Source organism: Pelmatolapia mariae, linkage group LG9 (genome assembly GCF_036321145.2).
Source record: "Pelmatolapia mariae isolate MD_Pm_ZW linkage group LG9, Pm_UMD_F_2, whole genome shotgun sequence".
Classification (NCBI taxonomy): domain Eukaryota; kingdom Metazoa; phylum Chordata; class Actinopteri; order Cichliformes; family Cichlidae; genus Pelmatolapia; species Pelmatolapia mariae.
This window is the reverse complement of record NC_086235.1, coordinates 6242733-6256693: the sequence shown is the minus strand read 5'-3', so window position 1 is coordinate 6256693 and position 13961 is coordinate 6242733. Positions and strand designations below refer to the sequence as shown.

The following is a 13961-nucleotide window of genomic DNA, read 5'->3' as shown; positions in this document are numbered from 1 at the left end:
GGCTTGTTATAATTGGTATATATACATATGTATATGTACTATATTTCCATATAGGTTTACATGTTTCAATAAATCATCTATTTTCCTGCTGAAATATAAAGAAATGAGGGTTGACTCGAGAATTTGGACGAAAGTGATATGAAGTGTGAGTTTGATTATCAATGATAATTATTATTATTGGAATAAACATTTAAAAAATGTTCTTTAATTCAGTCTTACGCTGTGCTCTTCAGCAGCTTTAACTTGGGACCAGTTTGGTGTGGAAGTTGCCATGGTTACGCAGACATAATTTCATTTACAGGTTCAAAAAGACAGTCAAAGCAAATACATCTGGTCTTTGATGGTATAACAAGTTATTTATTTCAAACAATGTGAGAATACATAAAAAAGTAGAGCTGAGGTTTTAACGCTGAAACATTTACTGAGGTTAAAGTAAAACCTGCTCAATGCTCTTCTACATTACCAACTACTTCTAACTGTATGTACACATGTCTACAGTCACATATCACATGACTCCGAGCTCCGGCGCCACAACAAACTGTGCGGCTTAGTTTGGCTGTGAGCAAACGTCACGGCAGCGTCACAGTTCAGGCAGCAGCCTTCAACCAGGGGAAGAGATAATCCGTCTCCAAACGGATCTTTTTAGAGCACTCGCTTTACGTGTGCAGCAGGAGGGGGTCTGTGAGGAGCTCAGACAGAAACGCTCGAGAGCTGCTGGTAAAAAGGCAACGAGGAAGAAGGAGAAGCAAAACAGGTCACCAGAGAGCAGCGTTTAGTGCAAGATTTCACTGGTTCGCAAGGCTCAGTGAACGCTCAAACTCGCAACATTTAGAAAAATATGAAGAAGTAAACTTTTTTTTTTCTTTCTGCAAATGTGTCCTCTTCAAACACACAGATAAATTCTGCATTTCCTTGTTTCACAGCAGGTGAACTGTAAGAGTGAGATGTTTTTTATATTGTCATTTGTGCTTAGAAATATATAATTGTTTGCATGCTGATAAAAATCATATCCTTATTAGGTCTGATATGATTCTGTGTGCACTTGTGTACCAGGAGATGAGAGATAAGCAGCCTCGACGTTATAATTCCATTATAGCTTTTGATACCACACTGTTCTGTTTCTTGAGGTGCAAGACTTCACACCTTTAAATGTGTATTTGAGATATGACCTATTGCAAGTTCCTGTTTTTATAGTTTAGCAAGACGCTTACTTCTGCTTTTCTGCATACCTCATACACACAGTTTAAGTTCATTGTAAGGTCATATGTCTATGTATAGTATGGCTGGAAACACACACACACACAGGATACAGACACTGATGTTGTTCAGATATGCCTGCTTAAGAATGTCACGTGTATTTGTAATTGCATATTCATGAATGATTGCTTGCTGACAATAAAAAGGGCTGTAGCGAAGGAATCAGTTGAAGTTGGTTGAGTTCAGGTGAAGGAATCTTTTCCTCAACTTTGGCTGACTTCCCTCGCGAGCCACAAACACGGAGAGTGCCTTCTTGCCTTGTTTGTCGTGCAGTTGTTGGTCTCGCGTTCCAGTGGGTTTTGTGCCTAGATAAACCCAACATCTTCCAGAATCTCGTTAAAAATCTCAGTTTTCTTGTAGCTTAACATAACTTTAATTAGCTTTCATCCTCCTGCTTGTTAAAACCAGGAGTAATCCACAGCATGGCGAGGAGGCTGGCAGCTCTCCTGTGGGGGCCCCCGCAGGTCCGCCTGGTGGGATGGGAGAGCCTGTAGCACCCAGAGGATGCCCGAGGGTCCTCTAATAGGATTACAGGTGAGTCTGATGGGTTTCCAAAGAGGGAATTAGGCTGTGTTAAAGTCAGAGGCGGGAGCCGCAGGGCAGAGGCCGAAACGCCACCTCTATGTTCTCCTCCATGATGATGTCGAAGCGGCACATCAAAGGCCTGAAGGAGAAAAAAATGTATCTGTTAATACAAACTGTAGCCTTTGAAGTGGACTTATTCTGCTTTTCCTTCGTCTCCTGTTCCAGTGGAATATCAAACATGGCCAAAGTGTCAAATAATGTCGGCGTATTTACAGGTAATCCCAGTTTTTTTATGCGCTTGTGTCATAAAGAGGGGATGTTGCATTCTGTGAAATAACCATATTAGTGTAATATGGTTCTTTCACAGTTTCAAGATGTAAATTTTAAAAAGTTAAATATGTTGTGCTATTATACATTTTCTTTATATTACAAATATTCAAATAAAAGGTTGACACAATCACTATGAGAAAGTCTAACATATGTTTATGAGGGGGAGCCAATCAGAAGAAAGTTGGCTTAAAATGGGGAGTGACTAAGAGAGAGTCTAATATTAAGGAGGATTATTTTGAACTGTGACTCATGCAAAGCTACTCTAGCAGAGCCCAGTGATGTTTAAAGATTTGTTTCGTTTGTGAAAGAGCAAACAGGAAATTGTCTAATAAAACAAAATTTTAAAATGTGCAAATATTATGTTTTATTTCAACCTTTTCAATGGTAACTTATTTTTTTAATATAAGAAATGAGTAAATTCAGCCTGTTAAATACGACCAAATAAGCTCACAGTTATGGTTACATAAACACAGATACAGGTATTTATTTATAATTCCTGCACATTAGTGCTTTAATAGTCACATAATTTATACTTGGAATAGCTTTTTTGGTTGCCAGGTTGTAGAAAATCCCCCAACAGTGTGATAGTGTCTGCAACTTTAATTCACTGAGAAAAGGTGGGAATAAAGTGGGCAAAAAGCAGCACACTGGATAAATGAAGTGAAGCATGTAGGTTATAATTAAATTATCATTAAGACTGATAAAAAAAAAAAAGCACCTAAACGTCTACGTTTCCTTAGAGGCGTAGGCTTTGGAAAACAACAGTTTAGTTTTGTTTCCTTTTAGGATGTCACAGGTCAGACTGAGAGACAGAGACACCTCCACATAGATTTTGAGACAGTTTATCTTCTAAGACTGGTTCCTATTCAGAAACACTAAAACTAGATCCACCGACCTCTCAGGAAGCTCCAGTGGCGTGAAGCGGATTCGCAGCAGTCGGATTTTGTAGCGAGGGCCGATGACGTTGCCGGTGTTGATTCGCAGGGAGATCTTCTGGATGTGCTGCAGATCCTCATCGAACTGGGCCAGCAGCCGCGTGGAGGTGTACTGCTCAAACCGGAGCAGCTTACTGTGCGCAGAGACGAGGAGACCGTAAGTTTTAACCCATTAATTTAAAGTCTGTGTTTGTGTGTTTATGTTGGAAAACAAGAAACACAAAAAACTGAAAGATGACTTTTATCTCCTATATATATATATATATATATATATATATATATATATATATATATATATATATATATATATATATATATATATATATTGCACTTTTGCATTCTAATTCTGAGTTCAAGTGGTATAAAAAACAGCTTTAAAAGTCTCAAATTTACATTCAGTCATTAAAGTTTTCATTGACTCAGAATTTAAATGTCAACAATTTTTCCTGCTTTTCATAAATCCAGTCTGTGTGAAACAGCAGAAAGACTCACTGGTCTATTCGGGCCTCTGTGACGTTCCTGCCGCTGTGCAGCCGGATGTAGACGACCCCCCAGCGCAGGTACTGGTTCCATGTCACCATGTCCACTCTGTACATCAGCTCTGACACACACGGGACACACACAGCGTTAAAATCCAACAAAACATTCAATCATCACTCCTTATTGTTAAAAGGTCCTAAAATATTTTCTTAAAAAGTCCAAGCACATATTGTAGGTGGGGTCCCACAGTGGGATCAGCATCCACAGAGTCCAAATCCTTCTTTAACTCTCTGATGTCCAAGTCCTAACCTCTAATCCTTAACCCTGTGCTCCCGTAAATATTGTGATATATAGTGATTTATTTTGGCTTTTTGAAATTGTTCTTTCAAGTTCTGACAGTCAGAGTACAAAATCATAATACTCATTCTTGTTGATGCAAATTTAAACTCCTAATAAAAGAATTACATTATAATTTAATGTAAAATCCTGTTTTTACTGCTGAAATCAAACCGTTTGGGACATTTACTGAACCAGCACATGCTACAGTGTTGTGCTTTTAATCTGGCTATAGGTGGTTTCTAGGCAACGTGATACATCATGCATAATGAATGTTTTGTCAATATGTTATTAAATATATTAAATTATACAATGCTTTTCTAAGGCTACAGGTGCATTAACACTATGACTGAGCCAGTTTAGCCTGCTGATTGGTGGTTGCTAGGGAACACAATAACGTAATAATACCTGATGATACGAACCTTCAGGGCCTAAGTTTGGTTGATCAAGTTCTGCTTGTGTGGCAAACAGACAGGAAGTGCATTTATTTATTTGAAATTTAAAGGCCCAAAAGAGTCTACTCTGACCCGTGCAAAAGAAACAAAAAATGTGTGGCAAGATCGTTTTAAACCTGTTTTTTGGGACAAATTAATCAGATTTTAGGAGTTCCCTGGCTTGAGGTTATGCCTTTCTTTTCATTTAGTTAGCAGCTTCAAAATAACCACCAGGGTTAAGTCTGTGCTGCAGCTGCGACTCACTATAGGAGGACGTCGCTCTCAGTGTTAGGGGCGTTGAACGCATCCTACAGCGAAATTCCATTCTTTTCAAAGTCTGCTTCACCTGAGACGTGAATTTTTATGAGGTTCGTGTGTCATACTTACTCTTGTAGGGCAGCGCGCCGGTGGTGCTGAAGAAGACTTTGGTCTGTCCGAGCTGCTGCAGAGTCTCCCTCCACGGGCTGACGTCATAACCTGCAGGTGAAGCGTACAGGTGTTAAGATCAGGTGCCTGATACATGTCCAGCATTTTAATGAAGCTACCTGAGAAATATGAACACTTTCTGTGAGTTACTGGTCGCTAAGTAGCAGGTTATCACTGACGACTAGCTCATCAGCGCCCCCGATGCACCCCAGCAGACCTGCAGCTAATTTCTGTGAACGACCTTTTTTAAATCTGCGCTGTTTAAAGCTTCAATAGGTGTCGTCACAATGGCTGCTCCATCTTTCATATACAGTCTATTAGTCTGCAGCCGAGATCTAATTCTGTTTTCTCTGAAGCATCACTTAAATTTAGATTCCTTGAAATGCGTGCAGAATCGCCCGTAGAGCAAATTTAAACTCAAATGAACTTTCCTGATTGAGACGATGGAAAACTTGCTCACTTAAGCCAAGTTCTGGATTAACGGGATTAATTGCAGAGTATTTATCTGCAGACGAAGAACAGCTTGTGTAAACATTATGTAGCAGGAGATTGATTATTTTCTTAATCGTTTCCCTCTCAAGGTCATTCAGTGTCAGCACCCACCGAGTACGGGGCAGGAGGCCGGTTTAAAGGTCTCGCACTGCAGACAGCGGGCGTCCAGGAAGTCGCTGTAGGACGAGCAGGGGTAACCGGTGAGGGTGCAGGTTCGGTTCAGAGCGCACAGGAACAGGAAGACGGAGCGCTGATGGTCACACACAAAGTAAGATTTACCTGGAGGACAGAGATCACACTGCGCTCAGCACATGTGTGTGTTATTTAATGTGTGTGTGTGTCTCCCTGTTTTGTGTGTGGGCTCACCTGAAAAGATGGTTTTGGGACACCCCGGCTGGTCGGCGCCTCCGTTGGCGTAGAAGTCAATATGGCCATGAGCTCCTCTCAGTCCAAAGGCTGCGCACAGAGAACACAACGTGTAACACCGGGACTCTTACACGAGGTCACAAAGGTTTATTGCTTTTTAATAAATTCTTTCTTCTCACAGGTGTTCCCTTCTTTCTCATCAACTCGCACAAACTCTAAATATACATATTTATATATTCATGGTTGAAACTGTAACGCTCTTGATATCACAGTGAGAGGGGAGAGTTTGAAGATGTTCTCTAAATCTGACTCCAGAGTTTAGATAAAAGGGTTCAGTTAAGCTTTTTATTTTAATTGATTCTGTTTTAAATTTTAAGTTTAGTTTATTTATACATTTAAAAACCATGATAACCTTTTTAGCGATAAAATAACAATATTAATCATTTTCATTTATTAATAATTATACCTATATAACTATATAATGATTTAAATTTAAAAAAATGAATTAAATTTTTTCTAATGTCAACTTTTTTATTATATATTTTTGTATGGCTGAAAATTTTGAATGTTCATAATTAAAAACATTTATAATAATATTTATATTTTTAATAAAAAGGTAAGATGTGTTAAATAACTAGAATTACTTAAAATTATGTTAACATTTTCATTCAGTTATATAACTATATTTATATAACTTGCTACTAATAATTTAAGAAAAAAATAATGTTTATAAACAGAATTATCTCTATTTCTAATGCCAACCCTTTTTTATTAATAAAAATGTGGAATATTTCCAAATAACAATAATAATTCATAATAATATTCATGCTTTTAAGGAAAAGCATATTAATACAAATAAGTAAAATATAATTAAATATATAAGTCTGAATAATGTATGATCAGTAAATATATGTATTCATCTATAAATAAAATGATTTATTGTAAAAGAAGGAAAGAGATTTGAATTATTTACCAGCTAATAATGCAAAAACATTTTTAAGGCACTGGGACTGATTAATAGAAGATCCTATAAGTGCTGCTGTGACCTCAGAGGCAACACTAGTGTTTGTAAATTAACAGATTTTGTTTTTTGTTCCTCACACCATGACAACTAAAAGCTATTTATTTTCCAGTTGCTGTGCTTTCTTTGTGTGTAAATGATCAAAGTAATAAGGGTTAATATTAAAATGATATTAAATCACTATTTAAATTATAATTAATTCAGAAGATCTGCGTTAGATGCTTACAGTTCATGTCGGTGTGAAGGACGTCCACAAACATGGCGTCCGAGGGGTCCAGCCTCTCCTCTGGCGTGGCCCTGGTGAACATCGGTCCAGCAGGGTCAAGACCTGGAGAAGAGGAAGGAAAGAAGGGAGGAAGGAAAGAAGCAAGGAAGCATGTGAGTGCTTTGGTAGTTTTCCACCTGCTCACTCCACAGTGCTGCTTTTATTAAACTGAAAGGTTAAGAACATCTGACATAAATACATGATAATGAAGTACATTTACTCACATACTGCACCACTCTGAGGTACTTTATTTTACCTGTGATACGGCCAATCTTCCCCTTCAGGTTTGCTCCCACAAAACCAGCCAGGTGAGCTCCCAGACTGACGCCGATCAGGTGAACTGAGCTCAGAGAGGCTCCTTCAGCCTGTGGGCACAAAAGCTCAGCGTTACAGGTGAGGTATAACTCTGTCATAAAGACCTTTTAAATATACAGGATAATAAAGGACATGAAAGGCTGATTTTCACACAGCCATGTCATCTAATCTCTTTTTCTTTACTAAAATTTAATGTACCCACAAAGTGGCGGAAATACCAAAAGCACCAAAATTTAGATGCATTCTTAAGTACTTGAAGGACCTGTAACCTGGGAAATATTTAATACTTGTCATTTAAAAACATCTGTAGACTGGCTGAACTGGTAATTCTAGACTTTGAGCCGGACTTCTTGGGTAGAGAAATGGATTTGGTGCCATTTAGAGCATTTTAATGTATGTTTCTGATAAATAACACAGTAGTTGAAAGAACAATCTGTCCAAAGTTTGTGAAGTTTTATGTATTCTGTTTTGTGTCTTTGCATTGCATTGGTACACTTTGCCAACTGAGACTACTAGAAACAATAACTTGAACCATGGCCTCTACTGGCTCTAATAATCCTAGATGGTGAGAACTGTGAAGCTAAAGTGGACGTTCAAATCTCAAACCTATGAGTGATGCTGCTACTGGGTGATATACTGCTTCTATTGGTCTATTGGTTCAACAATAGACTGCATGGTGATTACAGGAAGGGAAAATAAAGGTTTGGGCTGAAGGTCTGTCTCACCTCCATCGTCATGATGAAGCCCGTCAGGTTGAGAGCGGCCTCTCTGGTGTAAGTCACAGCAGTGAAGTAGTTGAGGTTGGCCGCACCTTTGTTCCAGTCCACCACGATGATGTTCATGTCTTCCTGCTCTGCTAGCAGGTGGACTATGTGGTTGATCCAGATAGGGGGCGCGCCGGTGGGCCGGTAGCCATGGATGACAAAGGCGGTGGGACGGGAGAGGCTGAAGAGCGGCTGGGAGGACAGGTAGTGGTGGTTCAGTTCGCGGCCACAGTCGAGGTTGGAGCGAGTGTAGAGCAGGAGTCGCACGTACAGGCTAGTTCCCACGAAGCAGTGGGTCAGGTCGAGGTCGGTGAAGTTATCACAAGATTCGCCTGCTTCACTTTCCTCCTGGCCTGGAGTCGCAATATGGAAGATCAGGAAGTTGTATTGCAAACTCAACTTTTACAGATAAATTCAGGTTTTATGTAGAATTAAAATGAAAAACAGGCCCAAAGTTTCTACAGGCTACAAAGGGAATATTTGTTTCATCCATTTCAGTTTTGAAGATTTTTATATCATTTTAAAGCTACTAAATAATTTCAAGGTAAAAAATCAATGATACTAATGAGCCCCAACAATCGGTCTGACTTCTGTAGATCGCAGCTCTACAGGAATACCACTTCTTTATTTATGATGACAATATTTAAGGCTAATATTTTTAGCTAAATAACAGCTTCAAGCAGACAGCCAGTGTCATCATCATGGATGATTCACAAACTGAATCATGGATTCAGGCTGACATTAGAGGCACAATCCACAGACTGACAGTAACAGGTTCAAAAACTGTGAAACTGCAGCAGTTTGAAAGGCATTTTATTTTTTAGCTTCTTCACATTACTTTGGATTGTGTTAACTGAAAAATAAAGACTATTAATGACTCATTTTATGTAAAACTTTTATCTAATTATTGGTTTTGAATTCAGATAATAGCCTATCTATCGACAGATTTGCTAATTAGAGTTAATTAATTAATTAAAAGTAAGATTTAGTTAGTTAGCTTAAGCTAACTAGCTTAAGCCCAAATACTGTCATCAGCAGTGTTGTTTCATTTCACACACTCGTCCCTCTACAAATAAACCATAAAATAAAAAACATTTCAAACTGCTTGCTAAAACCAATGATTAATGTTGTGTTGCGGTCTACGTCTTATATTAACATTAGCTACATGCTAAAGCTAGCTAGTCAGCTTTGTAGTTATACAAATGAGCTGATTTATGCAGCCAGTGACAAAATATAGGATTTGTTAGTGCCTTTTTTGAATTAATAAAGTGTAGACAGTCTCTGTAGTAGTTCTTTTGTAGTTTGCAGAAACATTAGCCTAATATTAGCCTAACACAGCTGCTATTTCTATTTTAGTAATAACTTTTGTCGGACCGCTACATGAATTGGGACTTGACAGTCTAAACCTTCTGGGACTGTATTCTCTTATTGAACTTGTTCCATCTCTGAGGAGAGGTGAAAGGTATCTTTGTTTTCCATAATACTTTGTGAAAACCTCATCTGTCATAAATCACAGATAACTGAGCAAAGAAACTTTTTGAGCTCCTTTTTTGCTAAATTTGGTCTGAATATGAAGTAGAAACATTTTCTTCTGCAGATATGATATAAAGTTGAGTTTAAAGTGGGCCTCTTATGTTTAATATATACAAATAATCCCCACTCTAAATGTACTGCTTCACACAGAAGGGACAGCCTTAGGCACAGAAGCCCCACCCATCTGATGTTTGAACCTTCTGATTAAAAGGGGCTTCCAATCACACGTGAGGTGGCTTAAAGAGGGACGGAATAAATTCCTTGTTTCAGACAGACACAGGATGAATTGAGGGGCTACACTCAGGTCCAGTATGAGATAAATAAGGATTATTTTGATCTCTGAATTTTGCAATACTATTCTAGATATATTTGTATATTTGATCTTTTTTGAATTGGGACTGTTCATATGTATATAGTACCGCAGAACTGTGCACCTAACCGCCCCTCTCTTTTCCCACGTCTGCGCTGGGTAGGAGATGCTCTAAATCTCATCGTACATGTGCATATTGACAATAAAAGGTATTCTATTCTATTCTATTCTATTCTATTCTAGTAGAGCTAAAAATGAGCATAATGTCCACTTTAAACCCACACCTGATGGCAAGTGTTCTCTTGCTTGCCCTAGCTTGTGTATTGCTAATTTCTTGACATATTTTCTGTCACTGGACTGATGCAATGACTGATGTTTATCACCTACAAATATAAGAAGCATTTATTGACCCATGCAGGCAGCTCAATGTGACACAAAGAAGCTAAACAAGAGTCAAAAAGATAGCAGCACAAAATGATAACTACCATAAAAAATAAAACAACAGAGTGTAAATTTGGCTGTTGTTAGCCACCTTTTTTTTTTTTTAAGCACCCGGCTGTGAGAGAATGTTCTCATGACCAGGTCAAAGGTCGTTAGATTAGTTTACAGTTCAGTGTGCCTGTAAACGCTCGGATCAGGTCTGTTTTTCCGATAGTGATGCTGGGTGTTAGTTTAGCCTCTCCCAGATAGCAGGGAGTCTCGTTAGCTTGTTTAAAGTGTCTGTAGCCTGCATGTTGTCAACTATACAGACTGTGAAGCACTTAGTGTGACTGGGTTATAACCATGCTTATTATTAAAAGGTTTGTTGTTTGTGAGCCCTTTCCTCTAAAGACACTCATTCATGATTATCAGCATCTTAATACAGAGACTTAAGAAACCCAGGAGAGCGTTTTTAATTAAATTAAGAGCAATAAGTGAATACTTGTGAGTCAATCTGGGCTGCACCTTTATAGGTATCTTTGCAATCTCAGAGGTCTCTGCAATCTGCCCTAACAGGATATTTTTAACGTGGGAGTTTGTGGGGCTTCACTCATGTTTTGGAGCCAGCCTCTGGTGGACATTAGAAGCATTGCAGTTTTTGGTAACAGTTCCCCAATTTACAACAGCAATAATCATGTTCACAACCTTGTAGAAAACCAGGTTTCAGTTCCTTCCATCATAAGAGCTGCACATGGGGTGAATCTTATTATAATACACCCATCTGGATACTGGAATTAGGGGCACCTGGATTGACAGGTGTCTTGACGCAGGAAGCTTTACCTGTTAACTGTTTGCTAAGCCTCACCTTTGCTGACTTGAGTCACTAAACTGGACCTCTGCACAGTGTTTGTGCTGCAAAAAACCTGCACAAAGTCATCTCACACTCTACAGGCCTCAGTTAGCGTGCTAAATGTTAGACTTCATGACAGCACAATTAAAACAGACTGATCAAGTATAGAAATTTTTGAAAGAGTTGCCAGGAGAAAGGCTCTTCTCTCTAAAAAGAACGTGACAGTGCAGCTTAGGTTTGCAAAACTGGAGATGTTTGACCATAATGCACAGCACCACATTTGGAGAAAACCAATCATCACAAGCGCCTCATACCAGCTGTCAGCACGTAGGTGGAGAGCTGATGATTTGGGCACCGTGCAGTCAACCATGAACTCCTCTGTATACCAAAGTATTCTAGTCAAATGTAAGACCATCTGTCTGGCAGTCAAAGCTTGGCTGAATCTGGGTCATGCAACAGGGCAATGATCGCCAGCACAGCAGCACATCTACAACAGAGTGGCTGAAAGAGGACAGAATAAAAGTGCTAAAGAGATCCTAAAGAGAGCTGTGCATAGATGAATGTCCACAAACCTCAGTCAACTGAAAGAACAATGTAAAGACTCCACAACCACGTGAGAGGCTAATCAAGCCAAACAGAAAACAGTTCATTCATATAGATTTATTACAGCTAGCGCTGCTGACTGTGTCCATCTTTTATATACAGTCCAGATCAGTGTGTGCGTTATGGGTTGGGGGTTTGACTCCCTCTGTGAGCAGCTCTCCACACCTGAGTGCAACACCGCCCTCAATTGGATCAGACTGCTATAAAAAAGCACTCATCCAATCAGCACCCACCCCACCTGGAACACAACAGGTGATTACAGCTGGCGCGCACGCACACACACACACACACACACACACACACACACACACACACACACACACACACACACATTAGTAAACTATATTAATGAGTGTCTAACAGGCTGCTTATTTACTTTAACGCCACCAGACAGAAACTTTCCATTTAAACTCCTCACTGGAGCAGAGTCAGTGATCACTTTAAATGATCTGTTCCTCACACTTCAATAAACTCTTTCTCACTCCACAAACACTCAGAATGTCTGTTTCTGTTTATTTAGAGAAACAGACACAATTATTTTTAACTTTATCTTGAAGATAAAGCTGAGCATAAATCAGGTTTAAGCTTTTGCTCTGTCGAAAAACTGGACTTTTCTTACCTTTGCAGAGCACAAGGAGCCCCAGCAGAGCCAGGAGCTTGCAGGACAGCATCCTTCCCACGACCACAGTGACGCAGAGACAACGATCAAGCCGAGGAGACTCGCTGTGAGGAAGGTAGGAGATCTAAATGCAGTGTGAGGACAACTGAAAGGAGGAGGGATTGCTGAGAGAGAGAATAGAGGAGGGAGGGAGGGAGGGAGAAGAGAGGGAAGGAGGTGGTGTCTTTACTTGGATCAGTTTCTAGAAGCGTGGAGAGAGGAAAAAACCAATGATAGTAAGAACATTAAACAAATGAGATAAAGGAAAGGAGCATGTGCTGATGGAATGAGGAAAGAAAGGACAGAGGAAGGAGGATTTGATTTGTGGTGAAAGGAAAATAAAATCATGTAATGTGATTTAAAAAAGGTGAAAATTTAAGAGCTTCACTTCATAAACCAGGAATAAAATTTTACAAAACCTGACACCTCCTTTAATGTTTAGCAGAAACGCTAAAATGTTCCTATTTTTTATATTTTTTTCAGTTAATAGAGTGAATAGTGAATAGAATAGAGAATCTCGCTTCCCAAGGGTGAAAAACATGGAAATCAATGATTCCAGAGGTGAAACAGCTGTTTTACTAAAATCATTTTCATTATATGTAAATGATTATTTGCATATATTTATACCTGCTGCACTAAACCAAACAATTGATGCTCCTGACTGAAACTCTGGGATTAAGAAGTTATTGTGGAGATGGAAAGAAGTCAAGACGTTTTTCTTCCTCTCGAAGAAAAACTTAACAAACTTTTCAGTTTTTAAAAAAACTTGCTCATGAATGGATCCAGAGGCCGTCCAGGAGAACAAGTCCACTTCCTGTTAATTCCAAAAAGTTGATTCTGTGCATCTGGACGTAGCGTTTTGTGGGAGAAACGTTTTGTCACTCATCCAAGTGGCTTCTTCAGTCTCAGCTGACTGCAGGTTTCCCCAAATCTTATAAACAGTACATTTGCACTATGACTGAAAACAGCGCACTGAAACGTTTCTCCCACTGATCGCTACGTCCAGATGAACAGAATCAACTTTTTGGGATTTACTTGCCCGGATGATTGAGCATGCATCATGCATGCACTTCCTGTTAACTTTGTTGTAAAGAAACTGGCTGCCATTCAGACAAGAGCACAGCAGGGGGCGCTTGTGAGATAGTCCCAAATGAATGGGAGTGAATGGAGCTAAAGGTAAAAGTACTTAAGCCTGTTGTCACACCCACAGTGGGTGGATCTGCATGTGTCACAGACACCCTTCCTCACGCAGCGTTCCCATTTATCCAGGTCTGTGACCGGTGCTTGCAGCACACATGATTTTTGACCCCCCATGTTGGCGCATCTCCTCTCAGAATCGAGTGAATGGACCTAAATTGCCAACATCGTGATTAAGACATGCTTCTGGGTGTCCACGGTGCTGGCGTGCGTTTTTACAAGAAAAAACACAAAACAATGACAAGAGTTTACAGAAGAAAAGTTAATAGGATCTTCATTCGTTCTGATCTCAAACACTCCCCCTATGAAACAGGAAGCTGTTCGCCATAATTATGCAGGTCATGTCTGTCCATGTTACCACTCAGACAGGCTTTGCTTGTGTGAAATGTTCCTCTTCTTCAGCCTAAACATCATTACATCCTCTTACTATACAAACAGCAAAGC

General features: G+C 39.5%; 1 protein-coding gene across 1 annotated transcript; it reads right to left on the bottom strand.

The window, feature by feature from the left end:
- Nucleotides 1-336: 336 nt before the first annotated feature.
- On the bottom strand, nt 337-12408 carry lipib (lipase, member Ib). Its single transcript, XM_063484475.1, has 10 exons — nt 12282-12408; nt 7908-8299; nt 7124-7232; nt 6829-6930; nt 5582-5671; nt 5327-5494; nt 4685-4774; nt 3540-3648; nt 3008-3181; nt 337-1921 (listed from the first exon to the last, which is right to left on the bottom strand). The coding sequence occupies exons 1-10, from the start codon at nt 12331-12333 to the stop codon at nt 1837-1839; spliced, it is 1371 nt and encodes a 456-aa protein (XP_063340545.1). The 5' UTR covers nt 12334-12408; the 3' UTR covers nt 337-1836.
- Nucleotides 12409-13961: the final 1553 nt, after the last annotated feature.

Excerpts from the sequence above, each read along its gene's own strand:
- lipib (XM_063484475.1), bottom strand. The coding sequence starts at position 12,333 with ATGCTGTCCTGCAAGCTCCTGGCTCTGCTGGGGCTCCTTGTGCTCTGC. Across the intron at positions 7,233-7,907 it reads GCTTCATCATGACGATGGAG|GCTGAAGGAGCCTCTCTGAG; the intron begins GTGAGACAGACC and ends TTGTGCCCACAG. Across the intron at positions 6,931-7,123 it reads GAAGATTGGCCGTATCACAG|GTCTTGACCCTGCTGGACCG; the intron begins GTAAAATAAAGT and ends CCTCTTCTCCAG.